Consider the following 27289-nt stretch of genomic DNA (forward strand, 5'->3'; position numbering starts at 1 on the left):
CACACACTCACATCTTGCACCACATGGACTATTCATACGAGCAAACTGGCACTATGCACAACAATACCACCACAGCCACTCACACTGCAAAAAATCCGTAGCCCGAACCCCATGCAGAATCTACGGCTTCAAATCCACATCCCCAACCACAAGTGGATAACCCAACGCTCCAGCCCGCTCCAAACACCCAAGAGCCTCCCCAACCACCATCGAATCGAGATGATCTAAGCAACATGCGACATATTTTTGGAGATCTCGACGATATAACCCATGTCAATCGCACCCCTCTTCCAGATCCCCCACCGATTTCAACTCTTCAAAAGGCAATGCAAGAAACTAAAGAAACAGAAGAAGAATACAGAGGTCCGCTTGAAAACCTGTCGCCCTCGCGTGCTGTCACAACCACTAGTGCTTAGGCCACCTCAAATACTACGCCGCGAAAGTTTCCACCGCGAATCAAAGAAAGAGTAATTAAGGTTATACCAGGCAACCCGGTTTCTAAAGCACGAGAGGCCAATAGGAGGAAAAGGCAAAGGGAGAAGGAAAAGAAAGAGGCAGCTGAGAAGGAACTGCTGAGAGTACAAGAAGAGCAGAGAAGACAGAGAGAGCAAGAGGAAGGGAGAGAGCTGAGGTTGAGAGAGCTCATTTGTAAAACAAGCACGAGCAGAGGCAGAGAGAAAGGCGGCACAAGGTAGAGCTCAAGCCACCACCAACAAGCAAAGGCTAAGAGCTCAAGGCCTTCAAAAATTTCTCAGAGATCCAAGCAATGTGCAAAGAGAAAAAGGGACAAGGTGACACTTGAAGAGCAACAAACCCAAGAGGAGAGGAGGAAAAAATATAAACATGATCCTCCTCAACGGGCTAGGCAGGCGGCTCCTCCATCACCACCAACAACACACAAAAAACAGAGATGGAGGCGAGGCACAGTGGCTCTACGTGAGATCAAAAAACATCAAAAGAGCACTAAGCCAATCATACCCAAAGCAGCCTTCTCTCGGGTGGTGAGAGAGATGATAGATGAATATAGTGACTCCGTTACAAGAATACAACGTGTAGCTCTACTGGCCCTACAGGATGCCGTTGAAGATATTTTGGTACAGCTTTTTCAGGATGGCGTCTCCTGTATAGCTCATGTAAAGCGTGTAACATTATAAAATACGAATTTAGCCTTAGCAATCAATTTAAGAAATGAAGGATGCCTTCATAAGATGTAGTTTATCCCGTGTACTCTCTCTTTATGAGATTTGTAATCTTTCTCTATAATATCAAATGGTGAATTTCTACCATTCCATGCAAATGTTCTATTTTAAATTTTACATTGGTTTTTATAAGTATTTGAATTGTTGGATATGTTAAATTTAAGTTGACCACCACGGCTCTTGGCTCGTCTGACGATGCACACACATGCACAGAACCTCAAACATGCAGCGGGGCGAACGGGAGAGGGTACGGGGTCAATAAGATCAGGTAACACATCGACGGAGCCCGGTGGGGTCGAACGGGGGTTACCTGGTCTTGTTGACCCCGTATGCCCCCCGTTCATCCATTTCGCAAAAGAATCACCGAAACGCGCGCCCCGACGGCCCGATGGCTACGCATGTTCAAGGTTCTGTGCATGTGTGCATCGGGTGTGGTGACAAACAAAGTGGAGCACAAGTTTTTTTGTTTGCCTTTGCAAAGTCCTCTTGGCTCAACCTAGGTCCTGTTACAACCCTCTCTAAAAATTTTGTCTTACCCTCCTTATTAAATGGAAATTATCTTTTTTCTTTTAGAAAGGGACAAGGTACCATTGTATCCACGGACTTGGTCAAAGTGAGATTAGGAGCTTTCAATGAGTATTATCTTCATAAATTTATGAAAATTAATTGCTTCCTCCAAAGTTTTAGGTGTACTTCTTTTCACCTCTGGCTTGAAGTGTCTATCTAATTCTTGTATAAACTCTCTAGATTTGTGAAAGTCATCTATTCCAAGTAAGAAAAGGCCTACCATGTTGCATAGCTTTACCCAACCCTCCCAAATTTTTTATGGTTCATTTTTAGGGAAAAATACTTTGATAAAAATGTTATCACATTCATACCAATCCCCTAGAACTTTTCCTAGTTTCTTTAGACTCGTCCGCTATTTATATGCTTTTGAGCCCTGCTCCTATCAACCATATAAACAATCAAACATTGCCAAAGACCACATCCCAAATAAGACATTCATTTTCAACTTGTGTTGCTCTTGAAAGTGCACCACACTTGGTAGACATGCCAACCAAAGCATTGAAAATAAGTGCAGTGCAAGGTGCTTCAAACAAAGAGAGACACTCACTTCACATTTTCCAAAGATATGCCAAAGCCTCATGAGTAGTCCTTGTTGAGTATATAAGATAGTTAAGAAAAGGTTCATATACAAGTCATGCCAAAGCTTTGAGCTACAAGAATCTAAGATTTCTTACCATCATTATTTTTTTGATGCAATCCAAAGTGCAAGAAAAGATAGCAAGAACCTAATTCCAACAAGTAGAAAGCACAACTAGTTGCATATCTATTTAGCCATCAATGCTTACTAGATTTAGAAACAACATCGACCATTTTTTGTAAACCCTATTAGTGGGCCACAATCAAACCTATCAAGGCCATGATCAAACCCAAATCAGTAGAAAAGTTGAGTAACTCTAGCTACATCCAACCAAAGTGTAGGGAAATGGTATCTGAACTAGTCCAAAACCTTGTAAATCTTAGCTAATTGGACTTATCCTTTAAGGTGCAAACAGTGAATGACTTGACACCCTTTTAACAAACATAGCAGATCATATTGAAAGTGTTTCAAGGGTAGTACCTAATTGGTACCAATGTATTAGTGAGATAGAATCCAAGCTAGGATATTTTTTCCCCTAAAATCCTTCATTTAAGCACAAAAAAATCCTTCAAGACATAGTATTGGATGGGAAAATCATATCATCGTGATCTTTTAGAAGTAGCACCAATGTCACCAAAAAAAATCATCAAGGTGAGCAACAAAATTTAAAACTTGTCAAGAAGCAATCTCCAAGTTTGAAACAAGAATGTAGCCACCATTTCTAGAAATCAATAGCAAGACACCACATCAGAGCACCTTTCCTTGCCCTCTCACTCTCTCTTACTTCAAAACAATAGCAAGAAGTCCATAGGTTGAGTGAGGGAAAAGGATCCTCACTTTTTATTGAGGTATGGCCCCAATAGGAGCTTGTAATCACTTGATTCGTGTGTGTAGGCGGGTCACACGAGCTAGTGGATACATAATAGGAGAAGCCTACTTGTATGGTTGCAGAGGGAGGATTCTTGCATCCCTATTAGATCAATCCCACCTTGGAATATCCTCGATGGGAAAAGAAAGGCATGTATACCATGAATCACAGAATTTTGAAACATAATCTACCCTCATCCATTGACATTATGTCCAATAGGGCTCATACATTTGCCTAGTGTATTTGAAACCATCAACCATGATATGATAGAGACAACAATCTTCTATAAGGTTAAGAGATTTGATCATCCACAACCTTAATGTGGAAACAAACCAATTAAGAGATTTGATGATCCACAACCTTAATGTGGAAACAAACCAATAAAAGAGGCAAACTTATTTTTGCTCAAGTGAGGGAATTGCATTGCCACATACAAGAATTAAAAACCCACCCGTGGCCTCACTCAAAGGAGAATTAAACCTAGTCCTCACTCAAAGGAAGGCAATGAAGAGGAGGTTCCAAAGGCACCACAACTATAAAGGGATTCCATACAATGGGATAGATGGGAGAGCCAGAGTCGTCCAAATGACAAAAATGTGGTATTAACTATCAACTCAAAGTTTGATGTAGCAAGTAAGTGGATTAGCAACAATAGAAATTGTATATAACGTGTAGTGTGAATTTGAGACTCAACAGGGAGCTCACCTCATGGTTTCACATATGTAGTATAAGCGGTGCCCAAGAGGCTACTCGTATAGAGTTTCCTTTTTAGTACAAGCAAACAAGGTATCAATAGGTAGTTTAAGTAAGGAGAGGACTCTAAGTAAGTGATAATAATTTTAATAACAAAAAGGCACTTCATAATGGAGTAGAATCATTAAGGAAAGAAGACCAAAGCATGGGGCTTTTAAGATCAAGAAGGGTCTATTAAGTCATAACTTGTTAGGGAGAAATACCATAGGGGTTTGAATGCTTAATTTTAAGAGTGGTTGTATCTAGATGGATATTCTTTTTTTGCCAGGTTTTGGATAAAGGTCATAATTTTTGAAGTAACATAGCCATGATATGAGAGTGTTTCAAGTACCACTAGTATGTGTGTGTGTGTGCGCACGCGCATGCGCACACGAGAGAGAGAGAGAGAGAGAGAGAGAGAGAGAGAGAGAGAGAGAGAGACCCCTACAAGCTTCTATGCCACCTACAAACACAGATAACAAGCTTATCCAAAGAGGCAAGATCCTAGTATACCACTAGAGTTACTACAATGTACTTTTAGTGTTCAAATCACCATCTAGTTCAAAAATAATACAAGAAACTAAGCTAGAAAAAAGTATATAGGGGTAGATTCGGTTATTAAATCCTAAACCACATGCCTAAGACCTAGTGTTAGACAAGTACATGACACCAAAACTAAAATTTTGGTCATGTAGGTTCCCTTAGGTGTCTTAGGTGTCCCTCTAGAGATTCTATGTCAGCACCCTATGTCCCTAAGGCCACAGGGTAGCCCAAACGGGGGATCCTATGGCCCTAGGGCCATAGAGTGGCATGTCTACAAAGAGCTCTATGACCCTACAGCTATAGGGTGGTTTATAACAAAACATCCTATGACCCTTAGGTCATAGGGTGCTCTAACTAGAATCCTAGTCTTATGTGGCTCACTATAACAATAAACATCATATGATCACTTAGCCTTAAAATATTACATAATATATCTTATGGCCATATATTTGTAGGGTGTTATTTGCCACCATATGTCCATATGATATTTAGACACTTAAATATGATTCATTTATGATGAAAAAATATCTCACAAGTTAACATTTTTTCAAAGAAAATAAATTGAGAAAAAAAAAACAAACTAAACATCAACGATCTAAGCCTCATGGATAGATTTAGAATAATACAAAGAAAATCAAATGATTAAAAAATCTAAACATCAATTATGTAATATTATGGGTGGCTGGCTTAAGTTGTTTCTTGAAGACTTTCTACAACGATGTAATATCATGGGTGGCTAGCTTTTTTGTAGACTTTCTACAATGGCATCATCATTTGCATCCAATGATTCTTCAATTTCTTGTTTCTTTGATTCCTTGCCATTGAATTTCTCTATGGTGTCCACACGTGCCCACCTTCTAAGCTCAAGGTCTACATCCACTGTAGAATGAAAACGATTTTCCAATTGCATCATTTGATCATTGATACAAGCAACTGATATAGCCTTTCTCAGAAGATGCATTTGATTTCAGGATGCACAAAAAAAAGCTTTGGCTGTGGTCACATCATCAAACTCCTCCTTGTTGATGCAGAGAGATTGCATTGTCATTAAAAAAGGCCACATTTATTGTGCAATCCTTCAATCAAAAAACAATCAAGTGTAACATGCATGCATTTCTTTGCTTGTGGGAATGTATGATCATGCATATCTCTTATTAGCTTGAAATGTAATTTAACAAAAAAACACCATTTCTAATTAGTTTTGATTGAACATCATATTTTAAAGAATGTCCTTATTCATATGTTGTACAATCAACAAGATCTTGAAGCAACACAAAAAATCGCACTATGAGAGTGCCATCATAGGTGAAGAAAGCTATTCAACAAGGTGGGACACCTAAAGAAAAGAGTGCCACATTCAATATTTGTTGTGGTAGTAGTTGCTCCGACTATCTAGTGTTCGCTCTAAAGAAATCTGTGATCCGTCTTTGAGACTGGCTAGCCTCTCCTCTCATCATGCTCTCTTTGTGTCTAGGTAGCTCGAGAAAAAACAATCCCAGGCATCTCTGGTCCTCATACCCCATGACTCTAGAGAGTGCTCCAAAGCCCTCTCTCAACATGCAATGAAAATGGCCTCGTATCTCATAATAAACTGGGTAGTATCATGTGTAGTGCAACTCTATGGTAGGCTCCATGTAACATAGGGGACATGTCCTGGCCTCCATTGGTACTCCGCTATATCTACCAGTCTCAACGCAAAGTTGGTGCGAAGATGTGTGTATCTCCAGGGCCAATAGCACATCGTATCCCATGAGATAAGTGGGTGTCCATGTATCTAGGTCTCTTCACAAAACCGTCCTCCGTAAGTTGGAGAAGATTCTCTCTAAAGAAAGCCATATTTGTACCCAACTCCTATGTCAACTGTATCCAAGTCCTCCTGGTGTCTGCTCAATCAGGTCCAAGAAAATGAGCCTGGTGATCTCAAACTGTGTAAGAGTCAGAGAGGGTGTATCCAATGAGTACTGGAAGGGGGGCAATCTCTCTCTCTCTCTCTCTCTCTCTCTCTCTCTCTCTCTCTCTCTCTCTCTGCAAAAAAAAAGGGTAGAGCCAAGAGCCCCCCATCACCCATTGGAACAATGGTGGGGGGGCTCTTGGTAATCCCTCCTTTTTTGCAATGAGAGAGATAGTAAGAGCACATGCATCACACGGCCCTTATAAGGGTTTTTTTTTATATTCGCATCATCAAGCTTGGGATGCTTAGGACCCATGTCAATATCCTCAGGCTTGATGACGCGAATCAAACAAGCGTCCCCATGCTTGATGATGCAAATCAAACAAGCAAATGAAACATCGGTACCTATTTATGCATCGATAAGGTCACCTAATGTTGATGGGAACTCCAAGTCATGTGAAGCGGACCCAAGACACCCACCAAGGGCAAACAAAGTCTAGCGTGAATGGCTAGCAAGTGAGGACAAAACCAATGAACCCTACCATTTGCGTGATGGAGAAGAGGGACTATACCTAGAATTCTTTTTTAATTTCAAGTTTTTTTTTTTCTATTTCAAAAGAAAAGTATATTGATTGACACAAAATAATAACGCGTCACCCTACTCTCCTTGAAGAGAGCTTGTTGTTGTCTACTTCAAAATTGTAATGTTCAATAGAGTTATTGCATCAGCATTGATAGCGACAAAGTGATGGTCCTACGATAGTGAAATTATGTCGCTTGGTGCTATAGCAACGATACATTCATGAAACGTTGAGCTAAGGTTAAGCTATTGTGCTTTGTGCACAAAAACATGAACTGTATTGTCTTACAATAATAACTAACAAAGAAGCATACCTTATAAGTATCAAATACATAGCAACTCATTGCCTACATGTGAGAGTATCGTGCTGCCAGTTTTTTGAACGTACCTATATCGCTAATGATGCTTAGGGTAAAGGGACGTGACCAACGTCTATCTTGTGTTGCTCTTTTTTAGCATCGAGAGGCACCATGGATAGCGAGGTATCTGCTGCATACAGGTCAGAGGCCAAGATCGGTGGCAATATGTGCGATCTCGTGTATCAAAAGTGAGGGCTACTGACCAATTTAACGACGTAGCCACCAACGCAAGTCAAACTCACATCATGTGGGTACGATCTCACCTCAACATTGTATAAACATGCAAGGGGGGTCAACATATGCAAGCAAGGCGAAACTTAGCAAGTCACCGCCTCGCCATCGATGCAAACAGCCACCTAAGGCGACGGTCACGTTAGGCATAGTTATGTCCCTTTCACACATGTGATGTAAGCATTTTTGTCTTGTGTTTTGGCGTGACCATGCACAAACTAACAAAAGGCCTAGTTTTGGACATAGTTTTGCAACTATGCCAAAAGAGGCTGAGCTGCAAAAGGGAAGGCTTAGTTATTCAATGTCAACAAATAACTAAGCCTACCGTTAAGATTGTTAAGCCCCGAGTAAAACTCCAAAGAACTGGTGGACCATCCTAGAATCTCCACCCACCATAGTATGTTTTTGGTTGCATGTTGCAAAGAGAGAGAGAGAGAGAGAGAGATTGCTCCAAGAAAGCTTTGGTAAGATCCCTCTGTTCTTCTATAAGAGACATTAATACATCCATTTGCAATAATCAATTGCCAATTCTATGCTATGGCCATAACACTTTATTTTCCTTGCACTTCAGCTTGAAATCCGGTAGCGCTCTTAGATTATTGAATGGCATTTTATTTAATTTCTAACTATAGTTAGTTGAGTCCAAGTCTACTTGGGCATTTTATACACGATATGGAGAGTTCCCCAACTAGTATTATGGGCCAAAGTCGGTGTTCTACAATAGCCTTGTGCATGAAAAACATATTCAATATCTATGTTGGATACAGTAATGCACATGTTCTAGACCAGATTCCCCCTCATGTGGTTCACTAAATGCAAAGCCTTTACATCATGGCAATCAAGAACCATATATAAGCCCCCTTGTTGCGCAAATATCGCACACCTATTTCGCATGCTAAAACATGCTTTAAAGAAGGAGACGAGCATTAAAAAAAAATTTGAATCCAATTTTCTAGTTTCCAAATAGGTACCTTCTTTGAAGAGCTTTAGGACTTTTTTTTCAGTTTTTTGCTTTAAAAACATTTAATTTAGTTTGCAAATGGTCCCTTCATTTAAGACCTAGGACTTTCTTTTCAACTTTCTTGTTTTAGAAATGCCTAATGCACCTTGTTTCTATTCAATCTGTAATTATCCTTGTGTGTGTAAAACATGTGTTAGATAGAGATTTAAAAAAGTTCTTATGTTGAACTCATGGTGATAGGCTTACATACGTGCAATCAAGGGCTATTTAAAATCCCGGTCTTTGTAAACCTTGCATGAATATATGACCCTTTTTTTCTCTTCAATCTGTAATTATCCCCTTTAAATGAGGCCAATCTGTATGTAAACCATGTGTGAAATAGAGAATTCAAAAACTCCTTATGCTGAACTCATGGTGATAGGCTTACATATATTAGAGCAGCAGTCCCCGTCCTCCCCCCCGCCCCCCCCTTCCTCCCACACACGCGCGTGCACACACCAAAAAAATTAAAATTATGGTATTCATATACGACTGCCTCTTGTGGATGAATGCACGTTCAGTATCTACAAATATGCATTTCTGTAATCTCTATATGTTTCTATACTATAATTCACATAATTTGAATCAAATTATGGTGTTCTACAACTGTCTTGTGGGAACAAGAAGCTATGTCAGCCCCGAAATTCCTTAAAGTGTGCTATAATATTCACAATCTAGACACTCCTAGCTGCCCAGTCAGAATTGGCCTTATGTATTCACTGTACCCATCTGTGACAACGGTATCATTCAATGGGTTGTTGCGCCATGCTCCTTTGTACAAACGATTATACGCATCCCCATCATAGGAGCCCAGAGTAGAACCCAAGAAATGGTCCGTGTGATTAAATGCGTCTACCAACGCTACCACATTGGGTCGGATCTACAATCAAAAAAGCAAAGTGATTAGCATTTTTTGGCAAGAATAAACACTGATCACGTATTGTGATCCATTTGTAGCCAGTTCACTCCAAACTAGAGCACAAAGATATGTCCTCGTACAAAATCTTCAAGCAATTTGGTAGTAATCAAATTCTACAAGTGCTTATTTGTGTGTTTGTTCAATGCATATGTGCGTGTATATGTATATGTGAGTATGTATATCTTGTGTGTGTGTGTGTGTGTGTGTGTGTGTGTGTGTGTGTTATGTGTAATCTACCTTTGCATACAAAACAAGAAGCTGCTTTGTCACAAGGCTTGCTTGTGTCCTTGTCAAGTAGCCACTACTCAAGAAATCTCCGATGTGTTCTTTTATCAAAGAAAGCGCATAAAGATAATACAAAGTTTGAAGCTGCTCTCTAACACCCGGGCCCGGTATCTCTCCTTGAAGCTTGTCAAGAAACCTGTACCCAAATAAGCCAACAAAATTTGAGACATGCACAGCTACATCAATGCTTGCAGAAAAGTGACGTTGGGTTCTCGAGCTAATTGAAAACATCACTTTAAATTGAGGACAAGTGCACTTAGATCTTTTAAGCGTTCACAAACCGTTGTTGCGCCGACAGCTGGGTTCTCAAGCTAATTGAAAACATCACTTTAAATTGAGGACAAGTGCACTTAGATCTTTTAAGCGTTCACAAACCGTTGTTGCGCCGACAGCTGTCCTGGTAAGTCAAATTGTTAGTTTTTGCATTATTCATACATAGTTCGCCTTAGTACCAGAAGGCTCGGATGTCCCCAAAAAATTGGCCAATAATGTTAGCATGTGTTTTCTAAATCACGTTGCAAGAGCTGTTCAATGCCAAATTTTCATGTGAAGTCTGACCTGGAGTCTCAAGGTCACTGTTCTGGAAAGTTTGTCTCAACTTATAGCTTGCAGTCATGCGGCTTGAAAATTCAATAATTCAGCAAGAGATATCTCGCATAACAGCTGAGAAAAATAGTGCATGAAAAATAAGCTCAAATTTCATAAAATTTTCTTTTTGAAAATGAATAGAGAGGATTTTTATATGTTTAGAGAAGTAATTTTTCCCGAAGACTCCCTAATTATGTGATAAGTAATAGAACTCAACCAAAAAGCCTTCAAGAATCTAGTGCATTAACACCTTATTCCCTTCTTTACCTCTGAAAACAAAGCCAAGAGTAGATCGCACCAGTAAGTTAAAACTTGAAACTCATTTGGGATGGGCAAATTACCTAGATGCCATTCCAAGGACATCCCCCTTTAAAATTTTCCATTCCCATTGGATGGGCAATCACAGTTTTCCATCTGTAGGACTCGATAATATCCTTGTACACTTGCCCTTCATGTGACGAATTTGAGACTTTGGAATTGGTGGATGGCCATCAAATCTCACCCTTGCTCTAGATTCATGGCAATCCTCAATTGGTTTTGAAAGGAGCAGGCTCTATGACAAAGAAGCTCCAAAATTTGGATATCATTATAGAAATACAGCTGCAAGAATGCACACAAAGATGGAGAAGATGAAGGAGAAGCTCAAGAGCACACAACAAAGGAAGTAATATTACTGAGCGTGTCGATAAAAAGATAACGCTTGCCCTAGAGTGATGGGCATATATACAAGCCAAGGGAAAAAAAAGTGCCCCGATGGTCCTAAGTGTGTTCGTACACATCACTACCATAATATGATAACAATCGTTTGGAAGGCATTCTACTAACTTCCATAGCCAAGGATAAGCAATCATAATTGGCTTTGGCAAAAAAGGCATTATCACAGAGAGAGATGATATCATAGACTACAGTGTTGTGCTGTAGAGCACATTGTATAAGGTTCTAGAAAGACTAAAAAAATTGTCAAGGAGTTCTTTTTTATTGCAAAACAAAAATAGAAACAATAATGCCCTTCATGCCGTTGTACGATACTGCCATGGTTTGATACGGACTTTCGTACATTGCACGAGGATTGCTACAAGTATTAGACAATAATACTCATGCAAGTCGGACACTGTTTATGCTATGCAAATTGGAGGTTACATAACATGCTCCTTGCCAGCAAGGTTGTTCAAGTTCAACCTACAGGACAACTTGTACGTTATGTTCAGTACCATGAACTAGTATATTTTGTTCACACCTTGTTGGACAGTTTTTAGGTCAATGTTGAGGCCTTCGTTGAAAAGCCACAATGACCGTTATTGAACATTGTGGCCTGCATTTTTGGCCTTTTTCCACGTGTTTGGGCTCTAGCCTTTTTAGCCCTTTATCCCAATAAGCTCGTTTCCCCCATGTTTATTCTTTAAATACTAGACTCTAGGCTAAAATAATGAGTCTTCTATTTTTTATCTATATAACATCAACAGTATGTTATAATTTTTGTGGTTCGATTAGTACCACACATCTTTGTACGTGTTTCGATGCTATGTAACATACATGTGAACCCTGCTCCTTGGGGACCTGGAATCCACATGTGTGTTCCATGACAATGTGAGTCCTTTCCATTAGTGCAAACCTCCAACAGAGTGGTAGACAGAAGCAAGGTAGTGCTCTTCCACCACTTCTAAGCCATTGCTACTATCTTGAAATCATGGACCGCCACTAACAGAAAGAACCTTTGGACGAGAAATATTCTATAGAGCCTCAACAGCTCATATTGCCTCTGGTGGTGTTCATTTTCTCCCACTGATCCATTCCTTTCTTTACATGCTTCACATACTTCCCCGATTGTATAGAAACTGCTTAAGTCTATACATACATATGTGTGTTTTGAGCTCCCCCAGTCTTATTCCCTAGACTACCGAAAATATACACTATGTATGTGTGACCCTACAGTGGACTTTAGTCCCAACATACACTATAATGGTGAGAGAACCTTTGGTTGCCTTTTTTGAGGACTCAAATGCCTGATCTAGAGTAGACTTGCAGTCTAGGGAAGAGTCTAAGTCAGCTATATATCCCTAATCTTAGGTTTAGAATAGGGTTTGCGAGAGCATGAAAAGAAAATATATTTCCTCCATCGTTTGGTTGAGAAATGGTCCTATTATGTAATTCTAGAGAAACAAAAAACAGCCTTGTTTTTGTGTATAGCCATTAAACGGTTTTGACTCAACCTCCAATGAAGTAGTTTAAACAAAAATTACCAAGAATAAATCATGACATGGCAACACCCACTGTCAAAAAGTAGAAACAAGAGCTTGAGAAAAAGAACGTGTAACTCACTTTGAAATGACAATAAGTTGACAATGTGCTTGTGCCATTTCCACAATGTCCACTGCATACTCATCAAGACCTGCAAGGAATCAGAACAGAAGTGTGTTCTTTAAAGCTTAGTTTCATTCAAAAAAGTTAATCATGAGCTGTGAAAGCCTGACTGCATAGCTAGTAAAAGGTCTTTTGTTTTCCCTCGAAAAACTTCAAAAAACCGCAGGCATGTGTGGAGAATATCAGGCAAACAAGCATGCAACCTGTTACATACCTTCTAATACAAACCAAATCATGAAAAAGGAAGCATGTGTCATACATGAATGGTGCCTTCAACGAGATAATAAACACATTTTAGCTTAGAAGAAATTACTTATACACAATGCAGACTCTAAAGTAACTCTTGATTATTAGTAAGTAGAGATTACAAGCCACTTATATAGGCATAATGAAGGGTGACATCATGAGTATATCATGGGGTGAAACCTTGCCATATACATCATCATCCTAGGTGGAAAGCTACACTTGGACCATCACATGATTTTATGCCACACGAGTTGTTACTGGGTGCACACCATAAGCGTCAATGCATAGGACAAAGACCACATGCCCAACACCTACTGCAACTTGTACACATACCACTCATACAGCTGTTGCCATTTCTTCTCGTAGGGCTAGCATTTTTGGCCCCAGAAAAATGCCCAATAATGGGTGTAGAACTAGGTACTAGCATATCCTCCCAACATAACACACATCACACGCACACCATGAGCATACATCAACACAAAGTTTTCAGCATACTGAGTTTTTGACATGACTCCAACGATCAAGGGTAGACTCAGCCACGATGAAGCCTAGCACTAGAAAAAGGAGTTAGATAGAGAGTTAATGCAACAAAAAAAGTAGTTGATAGGGCATATGGACCACTAACATTAGGAAGATTTCCACAATATCAACTGATCACAACCAGACAAAAACTTCACAATGTGAAACCTACATGCTTGCTAATACCACTAAAACATATACCTAGATGAATGCAAGAATAGCCCAAATTCACCTATGCAGGAAAGTGCAGCTATAGACTCATGGTAGTCATTCATAAGACAATATAACCGTCAACTTCATCATGCATAGTATTGATTAAATACTACCACATCCCCACTAACGTCATCAGTGCCCAATAGTGGGTGTAGAACTAGGTACTAGCATTTGCCAACACAACACACACCACACACACACACACACACCATGAGACTTAAACCATCAGAACCTACCCAAGGAGACATGCACAAATCAGCCCCTGTAACTTCCTAGTGCAAGTCCTCAAATATTACCAACCAGGATAACAAACCTTGCAGTGGCAAATAGCACCTTATGCCAAGTGCTGTTTGGCTGTATGGTCAATGTCTTTTGGGGTTGAGCAAGGCCCTCTGAATTATTGTTTAGGGAAAGTTACCAATATTTGGCCAAAAATTCCCAAAATACCCCTCAAATTTCAGAACACCCTCCTATCATTTTTAGATGGATTGCCCGAACTCCTGTAGAGTCTAATATTTCTGACAATAGAGATCTATCTTTAGGTGTTTAGACAAAACTATCACCAATGAGCTCAGAAATACAGGCATCTATGTCTAAAAAGTAATAAATGATTTCATCTTGCGAGCCCAGAATACCATCTGAAATCCTAGCTCTATCATCTTCTATTGAAGAGAACTAATCTTTTTATAAAAAGGTGCAAAAAAATTTGTCTTTGGAAATGTTTGTGAGGTTAATGAGGAGTAGTTTGAGAATTTGAGCAAAATTGAAGGAAATTTTGGGAATTTTTGGCCAAATATGAGGGGCATACTGGTAGTTTTAAAAATTTGAGGGGTATCTTGGGAATTTCACAAATTTCAGGGGTATTTTGGTAATTTTCTTTATTATTTATTGTTGCTACCCAAACCTTTGTCACACAAATAAGAAACACAAAGATGCTTCAGCTTTTTCTTACATGATCGGATGATTTTTCCACTTGAAAATATTTACTCAGCAGTTTTTTTAAACCCAGGCAGAAACACTTAACCTCTGAAAGCTCCATTCAAGTTTTTGACTCTTAAAGTTTGGGCATAGTTTGCCCTCAATCTCTAAGAAGTCTTTTAGGAAAGAAAGTGCCTTAAGCAATAAAGCAATTAGAATACAAACAACAGCACATAACAAACTACGCCTTCTTCAAGGAGAGACTTTACCAGCTTGAAAGTCAGAAGATTGCAACACTTTCCTCGCACATCCTCTAATAAGCTCAAGCGACCGCATTTCAAAAGCACGCAGAAGGATCATCTCATTGAAAAAGTCGCTTCCTGCCAAAAATAGCCATTCAATACACTGACCGTCTCTGTAGAGTTAAGAAGTGCATTTCAAAAGGTTCATCCAGGCAGAAACTTCGAGAAAGTCACTTTTTTCTATGTTATTTCGGGATACCTTGTACTACACCACAGTTCTGTACATTGAAACTTTTCAACCGGCTAATATAAGCTGTGGTTCCTGAAGAGTTTTTCCCTTTGTGGGAGTCTAAAAAAGTTCTCAAAAGAATCCGTCCAACCTGTCCTTCAAAGAAAATAGCAAAATACCAGGGTGAAGCATCTCTGCCTCAAAATCCATGAAATTCAGAGTAGATTTGTCTAGTTGTGCCTTCATAAATGTCAAACTATCACTAATTATTTGACTCATGTTTACTTTAAAAACAGGAAAGACAAAGAAAGGAATCCCTGATTGCTTCTTTATGACTTCACATGCAGTACCTCTCGGAAAAGAATTATGTTTTCTCCTTCATACGTGCAAGAAGGTAAATAAGCTGCATATAATTCAGGTATCCCACTAGAGCACAAGTAACCATGTCCTCCACATAGCTTTCTGCATTCCTCTATTCCAGCCTGTTTCATGTCAAAAGCCTATTAATTGAAAGTATCTACATAAACAAATGAATGCTTTGATTGACACAAATTTAGCTACCATTAATACAGGCGTGAAATCCTTCAAACCAGCTGCACACAAATCATGTGGAGAATAAGTTCTCAAATTTTACCTACCGCTGTTACAGATGTCGTTAAAGCTTTCAAACCAGCTGTGCACGAATGAACCTCTGGTAGTGTAGAGAAATCATTCTTCTTTATGCGCTCTTGTACGTCTTCATACAGCCACCTCAACCATTGGGCAGAAAATTGATAGGCATAGACTGCTGCCAAAAGTGGAAAGAGCCTTTGCTGCTGTGTCACATAATTAAGAACCTGCAAAGAACAATTTCAGTAGTCGCTGATTGTAAATGACAGTCTCAAGAACCTGAAGTCAAGCGATAACATAAAGTGAGAAAAAAATACCCTAACCTGCTCTTCAGGCATGCCTTCACTGCCACTGCCACTAAACTGTCTTCTCACAGCACTGTATCGGACTGCAATTGTTACTGCACGTGAAAGATTAATTGCAGCCTCAGAGATAATAATCTCTCGTGCAGTCACCATGGCTCCATAAAGTATCTGACGAGGAACATCTGATTTCTTGTATTTTCCTTCCTTTGTAACTTCTGCCATCCTGGTCGGAGCAATTCTTGTTTTAGCTTTTACATTCATATTTCAGAAGACCTATAGAGAAGAACTATGATCCTTACACAAGAACTTGCCTCATAAGCATGTTCATTCGTGGGATGCAAACCGACTCCAGATGTAAGTATCCATTATCTACTGTATTGTTTCCATATTTTGTTCCAATATCCCCAACTTTTACTCCTGCTAAGAGTTTGTGGTTCTCTAGATCACGCAATTGCACAATAAACGCTGAAATTCGGCATAAGAAAGATTGGTCAAACTATCAGCAAAATAAGTTCCAGATTCGACGCCGATATTTTAGGTTTCACTTTAATTTGGAATGCATGCAATCTGGTAGTTAATGTGTGTTTAAAGTGGGCCACTCTTTGATAGGCCCTGGAATTTCTTTTACTAAAATGACGATTACCATGTGTGCCATAGTCTTCTTTGCCAACAAGGAGTCGTGCTTGGATCAAAGCATGTGTTGCTACTTTTCCTAGGCCTCCAGGCCACCACTATCATTCGACATGTTGAGCCAATAACCATGTCCATAACCAATCAGAAAAAGTGATGACGAATATGACAGACAATTTACAACAGCATGTGCAATGAAAGAAACAGGAGGGGAACAGCAGTGCATTACTTTCGTAGAGGTTATAGTCGGGGTTTCCAAAATAAATTCGTCATTGGCCGCATTGAAAGTAGCGGTCGTTTCAATCCCTCTCACATTTGAACCATGGCCTAGCTCAGTTTGTGCGTAACATCCAATTATTTTCATACTACGGGCAAGTGGTAACCAATAGTCCTGTTGTTCCTTTGTAGCCTGGCCTTCTAAGGCAGGTACAAACATGTTCTGTGACATAAAAAAAGGAGAGCTCAGTCCTTTTTACTTACTTAAGAGCATTCTCTAATACAACTATTTCCCTGCATCATCTAACAAGTCCTGCTGTCAAGGGCTCTGTGAGCTTGACTTATCAGACTCAATTCGGTGTCTGCCATAGAAAGAAAAAATGGATAAATTATGTCTACCCGCATCACATGTAAGAATCCAGATTTTATTTTTTCTGTTCAGATCGCTGAGTGTCTTACTTCACATCTCTCCTGGAGATGCTCTCACACCTAGATAAAGCCCCTTCATACATAGAATGATACATAGCGAACCACAATATAAGAGAAACAACAAACAGATGGGATTGGGATTAGAGAGGCAAAAGAGACCATTTCATCAAATCTCAATATATTCCTAAATCTTTCTAATGCTTTGCAAAAGGAGAGGCCTCTCCCTTTTGGAATAACACTTCAAAATGGCCAAAATTTTCATTTTCCTGCATAATACTATGCAAGTACACATTGCATTTTGTACTGGACTCTCAAGAAAGTCTGTAAAAATGGCAGTTCATGCAATAATGTTGTACCCAAAATGCGGCAGCCCTGGAGTTATTGAGAGTTGTTCTAGAGAGGTGCTCCTTCCCGGAAAGTTAGTGGTGCCATCTTCCCCATTCTCAGAGTCTAGAGAGTCTTGCATACAGGAAAGCTGCCGCAGCCATCCTGGAAACGTTTTCATCACGAAGAAACCAACCACTCGCTGTCCGCATCGACTCCCTGCTGTCCAGCCAGCAAAACAGTCCATTTTCAGCAGTGTGCAGCTGAAGATTCTTGAAGAAGAGACCAACACTCAAGCAAACTGAGATATTTTCGCTTGATGACCTCACTCTTACACAAGTAGCACACATGCAAGAGCTGATGCCAGAGATAAAGGCAGCAAGGGAGAAAGGGAAATTGCTTTCTACAAGGGAGGGAGTGTAGTGGTTTTGGAAAGACGCACCGCATAGACCTATGGGACTAACCTTAAAATGGCAGCATGAAATTTTAATGAATCAATGAAGCTAGATGTAGGTGCATTTGAGGATAGCTTCAAGGGAAGAGACATTATCTTTTACTTAGAGACGCATTATTTTTTACTCGGACACGCATCAGACTCCTGGCGGCACATTACCTAGAGTGATGGGATACCATTGGAAGACTACTTGTATATAGGATGTGAGATCAACACAAAGAGGACGTGGGTCAGGAGGTGTGGCAGTCCTATTCAAGGAGGAGCTTCAGCCCCGCATTTGTATTGTTCGGAGAGATGAGCAGGTCAGATATATGTGGGCCAAAGTGCGAGCAGAGACGGGGAGGCCACTCTACATTGCAATATGCTATCTTGTCCCAAGCACATCTCATTATGCATCGCCCAAGGGGCGATCACCCTACATGATATTGGATGAGGACATATGGGAGTTCTCTAGGGATGGAGATGTCATTTTTCTGGGAGACTTTTAATGCCAGGACGGGCAAATCTCAGACAGCTTTCTACGATACCTCAGAGGAAATGTTGAGAGAATTGGATGTCAATGATATGGGATTCGCCAGGTGTTCGCAGGATGAGGAGCACACTAGATATGGGGGATATCTTATAGACATGGGGACTGCACATGGACTGGCCATATTGAATGGCGTCCAAAGATTTCCAGCATCGAGTGGGTTCACTTGTTTTCCTCATAGACATGGGGCTAGCACAGTGGATTATGTTTGGTGCAGCCCAATTTTATACCCTCTATTCACGACTTTACAGTCGAGCCAGGCCTATCGGGGTAGCAGTAGATCATGCCCTCCTCACGTTTACCGTCTCGTTCCAGTTCAGCACAGCTCGACTGGCACAGACATCTACGCATACCTGATACAATTTTACTTCAAACTAATTCTATCTACATAGATGGTATATACAGACACTTACGCACAGAGGATCCAGGGCGACCTCTAGAGGAGCTCTCTTACATATTGACACGGACACTGCAGGATGCAACAGTAGAGGCATACCTACACTCAGCCTGGGCAACGACAACGTTTTGGGAGTATACCCCAGAATAGCTGGTATGATGAGGAGTGCAGAGAGACAAGAGCCCGACTTTAGAGGGAGGTACTTCTAGGAGTCATCACTCACAGGCAGTCACGGATTGCTTCTCGACGTTTGCCGCAACGGAAGAAGAGGACGTTTCTAGCTCGATTAGAGCAGGATTTATGCTAGCTTTTTTTGACCCAGGATTCAGACGAGGCATGGCGACTCTTCAATGGGCATTCACCCCCACCCACCGATCATCACTTCTATGCAGGTATGGGTCAGTATGCATCTGGCAACCACCTCTTCAGGATCCGTCGGAGCCATGCCCACACGTGCTTTCTTTACCGCCGAGATGGTAAAAAGAAGGCCACTGGCAGGATGAGGACCGAGAGAGCATATGATCATGATGGCCTAGCAGCACAGCATTTTATACATGCTAGAGATCTACTTGCAGAGCTTCTAGCAATGATGTTCAGCCGTGCCATGTGCGAGGGCCTACCTGATACTTGGAGTTTGTCTACTATCGTACCTATCTTCGAGTCAGGGGATCCTATGGAGCCTGGGAACTACCGCACTATCATGATTGGACACACATTGGCACGGTTGTACGCATCCATCCTTGAGCAGCAATTGAGTAGATGGGCAAAGAGAGAGGGTGTACACTGTACGGGCAGCAGGACGGGCGGGTTTCAAGAGAGGTTTCTCTACTCTTGGACACTCAGAGCCATTATTGAGGAGGAGAGATCACATGTGCAGGAGATGGGGTAACCTGATTTGGGGGATCATGGCTCTATACAGGTCAGTGGTGGGGTATGTATGCACTCCAGAGGAGATTACTGATTTGGTTTACTCCACTATCTAGGTGAAACAGGGCTGCCCGCCCTCTCCTACACTATTTGGCATGTATGTGGATGAGGTTTCTGACTACATTGAGAGGGATGTTGATAGAGGAGCACAATTGGCAAGGACATGGATCCCACTATTGTTATATGCTGATGATATCGTGTTCATTTCTGACTCCCCGAAGGGAATGCAGTGTTACTTAGATGCTTTGTACACATTTGCTCATGATAGTGGATTGTCTGTTAACCTGGGGAAAACCAAGGTTATGGTGTTTAACACCACACCACAGTGGGTCAGGAGGTCGGCACCCACATTTACATATGGCCAGGAGACGGTGGAGTATACAGATGCATACACCAATCTTGGGGTAGTCTTCAGTGGACCGATGTTTTCTTTGAGGAGAGCAGCAGAGACTAGACTAACGAGAGCTTATGCAGCTTTGGGAGGATCGGAGAGAATGTGTTCGCAAGTTCGGTTTCAAGAACCTCAAACCAAGCTCTGGCTTTTCGACACTCTAGTGGCTTTACAGAGTTCAGATTTGGGGATCTTCAGTGAACCATCATGGCAAATCTGGTAGCACTGATGGATGGAGATGTATGGAGAGGCCTTTAGTCTCTATGATCTCTCGGATGATTCGGGCCAACGCCTCGGTGCCACATGAGATTATTCGAGCCCCCCCCCGCCCCCGTGTGGTCGAGGCACTTACTAGATCACTATCCTTCATGCACAGTTTATGGGACCTCCCAGAGACAGATATGCTCGGCTAGCCCTTGAGTCATCTCCAGAGCTAGCGCTATAGGGAGATACAGCATTCTGGTATTGGCAGATGACATCATGGTTTCAATCACATGGTTTCACCATCGATAGACTACCTCCGTTCCAGTACTCCTTGGATGCATCCTCCCTATCTCTCACACACGCAGAGATCACTCGACTCACACGTCAGGATCTGATTCATCTAGATACCACGAGCACATGGATACAGCCGACACAGGAATTAGGCACGAAGATGGCTTTCTATAGAGAACATCCTCTCCAGCTAACAGAGGATGAATATGTGATCATACCGGCCTATATGGACACTCATTTATCCCATGGATACGACGTGCTATTGATCAGATGCTCACATCATCGCATCAATTAGAGATTAAGATCGGCAGATTCAAGAGAGTACCAGCAGAGGCCAGGATTTGCCAGCTGTGTCACATAGTGCCAGAGACAGAGTTACATCACATTTGTCATTGTGCGGTATACTATGAGATACAAGGCCCCTTTCATTGTCTATTCAGAGAGGGCTTTGGATCGTTGGCTAGAGTCATGAGATATCAAGATCAGAGATGCCTCGGGTTGTTTTTGTGAGAGCTACGCAGACAAAGGGAGAGTCTCTTGAGAAAATCACGTAGTGGGAGACATTCACAAAGGGAGATCACTGACTTCTTTAGAGCAAGGACCCGGCAATCACATGAGCAAGCTTCACAGCAGACTTCAGAGCCCACCTATACCAAAGGTATATTAGTTGACAGAGCCGTTGCGCTCAAGAGAGCTAGATGCCTGCGTCAACGAGGGCGACCATGACATCGACGGAGGCTCCATCAAAGGATTAGGACTATTCTAGCACAACCTAGGACACGTCCGGTACGACTATTTATAGAGGGGTACATTGATGATACTCTTCAACGACCGATGCAATACTTTCTCGGACAGCACCCAATGCCGGGCATTCTCGGGCATGGATGACGATGATGAGGATGATGATTTTAGTTTTTCACTTTACTTCATATTTATTTGTACCGAGACATTGTATTAGATCCACCAAGATTGTATCAGTTTGGTCTTATAGGTTATTTTGGCCTTTTGAAAATGTTTAATATAACATTTCATTTGATTTTCATCTCTGTCTGGCACGGTTGTATGCATCCATTCTTGAGCAACAACTGAGTAGATGGGTAGAGAGGGAAGGAATGCGTGCAACTGGGCAGGCAGGGTTCAAAAGAGGCTTCTCTACTCTTGACCATATCTTCACACTCAAGGCCATCATCGAGGAAGGCAGATCTCATGGGAGACGGATCTATTGTAGCTTTGTGGACTTCCACAAAGCTTTTGACACAGTACCCAAAGCTAGATTGATGCGCAGATTACAAGAAATGGGAGTACCCACAGAGCTCATTTGGGGGATCATCGCATTGTACAGATCATTAGTAGGGCATGTACGCACCCCGGAGGGACTTTCTACACCGGTTCACTCCACTATTGGGGTGAAGCAAGGCTGCCCGCTCTCTCCTACTCTTTTCGGTATGTATGTGGATGAGGTTTCTGACTACATTGACAGCGATGGGGATAAAGGTGCACAGCTGGCAGGGACATGGATTCCACTTCTGTTATATGCTGATGATATTGTGTTGATCTCCGAATCCCCAGAGGGAATGCAACGTCAACTGGATACTCTGCATACGTTTGCCCACGAAAGTGGTTTGTCTGTCAACCTTGGTAAAACCAAGGTTATGGTGTTTAATACCACCCCACAGTGGATCAGGAGGTCAGCACCTACATTCACATACGGCCAGGAGACTATGGAGTACACAGACACTTACACTTACCTTGGAGTGGTTTTCAACGGACCTACATTCTCACTCAGAAGAGCAGCAGAGACCAGACTGACTAGAGCCCACGCAGCATTGGGTAGATTGGAGAGGATGTGTTTGCAGGTTCAGTTTCAGGAGCCCCGGACGAAGCTTTGGCTCTTTGACACCTTATTGGCTTCAGCATTGCTCTATGGGGCCGAGATATGGGGACCTTCTTTGGATCACCACGGGAGGCCAGGTCGCACAGACGGATGGGGGAACATGGAGAAACCTCTCGTCTCTATGATCTCGCGGCTCATTAGAGCCAAGGCATCAGTACCACGGGCCATTATCCACGCAGAACTAGCGGCTCCCCCACTAGTGGTGGAGGCGCTCACCAGATCAGTTTCCTTCATAAACCGCACATGGGAACTTCCCGGAGACAGATGTGCTCGCATAGCACTTGAGTCCTCTCGACAATTAGCCATACAAGGAGATACAACATGCTGGTATGGGGAGATGACATCATGGTTTCAGGCGCATGGGTTCAACATAGACAGGCTGCCACCATTCCAGTACTCATTGGATGCACCATCTCTTATTCTTACACGGTCGGAGATCACCAAGCTCATCCGCCAAGACCTGACCCAGCTAGACACCAGGACATGGATACAACCAGCACAAGAATTGGGCACGAAGATGGCTTTCTACAGAGACCACCTTCTCCAACTTACGGAAGATGGTTTTGTGACGAGACCAAGATACATGGATACCCACTTGTCTCATGGGATACGATGTGCTATTGGCCAACTACGCACATTGTCTCACCAGCTGTGGATTGAAACTGGGAGATACAGCGGAGTACCAGCAAAGGCCAGGACATGCCCCTTGTGTGACATGGAACCTGAGACAGAGCTGCATTATACATGCCGCTGCCCTCTCTACTACGAGATACGAGGCCGCTTCCATTGCTTGTTCAGAGAGGGTTTTGGACCACTCTCAAGAGTAATGGGATACGAAGATCAGAGATGCCTAGGTTTGTTCTTGCTCGAGCTGCGCAGACACAGAGAGAGCCTGATGAATGGCAGGGCTAGCCAGTCTCAAAGACGGATCACAGACTTCTTCAGAGCAGACACGGGACAGCCGCAAGAGCCACTCCCACAGCAGAGCTCCCCCTTGTCTCACACCAGAGGCACATTGATCGACCGAGCGATTGAACGAGGGAAATCCAAGCGCCCACGACTGCGAAGGACTACACAGCACCGACGAAGGCTACGTCAAAAGATTCGAAGCACGCTGGCCAGGCATGCACGACGCCCGGTCATACTACTAACCATGGAGGAAATTGATGAGATTCGCCAACGACCGATGCTAGATTTTTTGTGATAAGCCGCCCATTTTTGCTTAGTTTTTTGCTTAGCTCACATCGACCAATCTAGGATCCCGTAGTATATATCTTTGTTTTGTACTGTTGTTAGGTTATTTTCGTTACTCTGACTTTGTATCAGATCCACCACCTTGTAACTTTCTAGTCTCATAGGTCACTATGGCCTTTTGAAGACGTTAATATAACATTTGATTTCATTTCATTTCTCTCTCTCTCTCTCTCTCTCTCTCTCTCTCTCTCTCTCGATTGGGTCCCTTATGGCAAAGTTATTTGGGTGCATAATGGAGATAAAATTGAGTGATTGGGTTGAAAAGAATGGCAAGCGTGCAGAAGGTCAAGCGGGTTTCCGTCAACGTCATAGCACCATTGACCATCTTGTCACTCTTCGTGTTCTCATGGAGGAGAAAGGCAAGCGATTGTATTGTTGCTTTGTGGACTTCAAAAAAGCCTTTGATATGATTCCACATAACAATTTGTGGAGAAGGATGGAAGAACTCCAAATACCAAGTGAGTTTATGCTTGCGGTTTCTCGAACTTTGAGAAGGTGATATGTCAATTGCACATGAGAGGAGGAATTTCATAATTTTTTGCAAGCACTATTGCGGTTAAACAAGGATGCCCATTGTCACCTACTCTCTTTGGTCTATGCATTAATCAATTGGAACAAATGGTACTTGACTTTATGCAACAACAAGGCATTGAAGAGGTCTATTTGCAATGCGGTAATCATGGGTTTGTTGTACGCGGATGATGTAGTGCTTCTAGCACACACTTTAGAGGATGATATAGTGCTTATCGTTGTCCTTGAGAACTTTGGCTTGCGTAGTGGGCTGATTGTGAATCAATCCATAGGGAGAAGCCATGCATTGTGTACAACAATGAGACACTTAGAGTTATTGAGATCTTTAAGTACCTTGGCCTTGACATTCTAGCATGGATGTGCTATGCGTCGTTTGGAAGCTGGGAAGAGAGCGTATTATGCATTTGAGAACATGTGTAATGCGGGGAAACAGCCTACCATCGGAAGGGATCTGCAAAACCCTTGGCAAGGGGTACACCCGTTGTAATCGGTCCAAATTAGCCCCCTCTACCGCACACAAGTCACCAAGTGGCTGGCTGAAAATCTGCAAAGGTACAAGGCACAAACTGTCACACTTGAAATCGCCTTCTGATCCTCAAAACGCAGCCCACATCTCATTTAACTCTTCGCTGAAAATCATCAACAGTCCTTGGTCAAAAACAGGATGAAAAACAAAGGTACACATGGGTTCTTTGCGACAAACATGCTGGAGAGACACATCAGCCCCCTCTTGAAGCAAAAGGCTGGTCCAAAGGTCTTTTCTATAACAAAAACGAAGTTGGATCTTGTCACATCGAAGGGGGTGGGAACTAAGCCGAATTGCTGCGATAGTGCGTATCGCCGACAAGGGGATAGGCTCAAGCATATAAGGGTGAGTACGGTTACCTCTTTCGGTGAAGAACATGGTTTTGTAGTTGGGGGCAATATGGGTGGTGTAATGTATGAAGCACGACCCACTGGATTCCTCCCAAACTGTAATACATTGGCATTGTTAAAAAGCTTCATTCCCTTGGGAGTCTACCGAGACATCATGTAGCAACTGTAATGAATCCCATCTCTCAAACCACTTCTTTATGTCGTGCATCCATTCCGTGCTCAAGATCTTGCTTTTATGCGTCTTTTGAAAACTTTTTTGCTTGCTTCCCATGCAATTGTAGAACGTCGATGTGAGGGTTTTGACGCATCTTTATCATTTACTCAACAACCCTATCCATGTCCATAACCTCAATTGGAAGAGATACCGACTGAAGAAGTAGCAACATATATGGTGCTTGTGTCTTAACTTGGAGAAAGTTCATAAGAAAATGGTTTTGGACATTCTCAAACTCTTTCCAAGTAGACTTTGAGATGCTCCCGCCCCACACTTCAACTCCACAAAGAAGAACCGATGTCACCAATGTGTCAAAAAGGTATCCTTGAGAACCCAACATTTGAAATCCATGTGGTCTATGCCCTTGTACCTATTCTCCTGGGAAGGTGATGAGTCCTGTCATATCCAGCCATATGTGGCCCCTTGGTGTCAGGTGGAGTAGCTTTTGGCCAGAGGTCGTGATGTGATGTGGATATTGCAAGAGCTTGTCTTCTTCTTCGGTTTTCTACATATCCCTCTTGTAGGGTGAGCGGAAGTGAATGTTGAACTTTGCTCAAGATGAGTGCTCCGAATTGTGCTCAAGGTTCCTTGTTCTTAGGGAAGGGAGAGCCTTCCGTGCTTTAATGAGAGAGTGCAAGTGATCACAAACAAAGTGGATAAACACTGTGTGTGAAGGTGCATGAGACTGAGATATAGAGAGAGAAGAGAATAGGACACCAGGAAGTTGTCAAACCCTCCTCCGAAGGCCCCACTCTCTATGGCGAGAGCGGTCTACTTATGATTGCACAAATCTCTACAATGCTTGGACTTGCCGACGATGAGGACGACGATGAGATGGACTGAAATCTGAAAATGCTAATGGCTGATATCTGCAATCATTATCTGCTGAATTCTGACTCTATGTCGGTGACGATGTCGATGGCGACGATGCGCCGACGACGCGCTGAAAATGCAGATGCTGAAATCTGCGTTTTCCGGGCTGAAACTGTAAACTTTGCAGGATCTAACCGTGCGGCGAGGATCTACTGCGGAAAGGTGAGATCTACAAGGTTCGAGGGTGCTACTGCGGAAATTGACGATGGCGACGATGCGCCGACGACGCGCTGAAAATGCAGATGCTGAAATCTGCGTTTTCCGGGCTGAAACTGTAAACTTTGCAGGATCTAACCGTGCGGCGAGGATCTACTGCGGAAAGGTGAGATCTACGAGGTTCGAGGGTGCTACTGCGGAAATTGACTGCTGAAAACTGAAAACATTGAGTCTAGGGCTGATTCCGTCGCGAAGATCTGCAAAAACGCTGTGGTCTCAGGCTGATGCAAAAACTCTAGGACTGAATTGGTCTCTGCTGTGGAAATCTGCTACCGCTAGGGAGTCTGCTGTGTCTTGCTGTGGATCTGATGTGCCTTGTTGTGGATCTGTTGATCTGCAATGCAAAATCGCCAAGGGCTGAATTTGGATCTCCTTGCAGAAAACGCTAGGTAAATTGCTTGGGGGTTCTTGCTGAGAAGGTGCTTGTTGAACCGAAGCTCCTGCTGCCTCTTCTGCCAAAAAGTGCTAGCGCTAAGTTTCTACTTATACAAACTTAGTAAATTTGCCCTACCTACTTCCCAACAAAAGTCACTTAAAAATAATAAGTGAAAAATGTGAAAATTAGGGAAAATAGGTCTATGCACTGTAAAAATGCTCTTGATGGGATCTGATGGGAATCTGATGGTCATGTTGTGTGCAACCACAGGATATGCATCTA

The 27289-nt window shown here is 42.2% G+C and overlaps 1 protein-coding gene across 5 annotated transcripts in view; it reads right to left on the reverse strand.

Moving 5' to 3' along the window:
• Positions 1 to 8997: 8997 nt before the first annotated feature.
• LOC147456487 (peroxisomal acyl-coenzyme A oxidase 1-like) overlaps positions 8998 to 27289 on the reverse strand; it is a 58342-nt gene continuing 40050 nt past the window's right edge. For 2 of the 5 annotated variants that reach the window (XM_086514933.1, XM_086514935.1), the window contains 11 exons: positions 16841 to 17050; positions 16625 to 16712; positions 16293 to 16446; positions 16000 to 16204; positions 15706 to 15903; positions 15418 to 15549; positions 15098 to 15218; positions 14866 to 14976; positions 12659 to 12728; positions 9704 to 9887; positions 8998 to 9427 (listed from right to left, as the gene is read on the reverse strand). In XM_086514933.1, the coding sequence (XP_086371059.1) occupies positions 9215 to 9427; positions 9704 to 9887; positions 12659 to 12728; positions 14866 to 14976; positions 15098 to 15218; positions 15418 to 15549; positions 15706 to 15903; positions 16000 to 16204; positions 16293 to 16446; positions 16625 to 16712; positions 16841 to 17050 (1686 nt within the window). In that variant the 3' untranslated portion in view covers positions 8998 to 9214. The other 3 variants (XR_015188461.1, XM_086514937.1, XM_086514936.1) reach the window with 3 other exon arrangements.

This window comes from Adiantum capillus-veneris, chromosome 6, assembly GCF_014529385.1.
Source record: "Adiantum capillus-veneris isolate H3 chromosome 6, ASM1452938v2, whole genome shotgun sequence".
NCBI classification, from domain to species: domain Eukaryota; kingdom Viridiplantae; phylum Streptophyta; class Polypodiopsida; order Polypodiales; family Pteridaceae; genus Adiantum; species Adiantum capillus-veneris.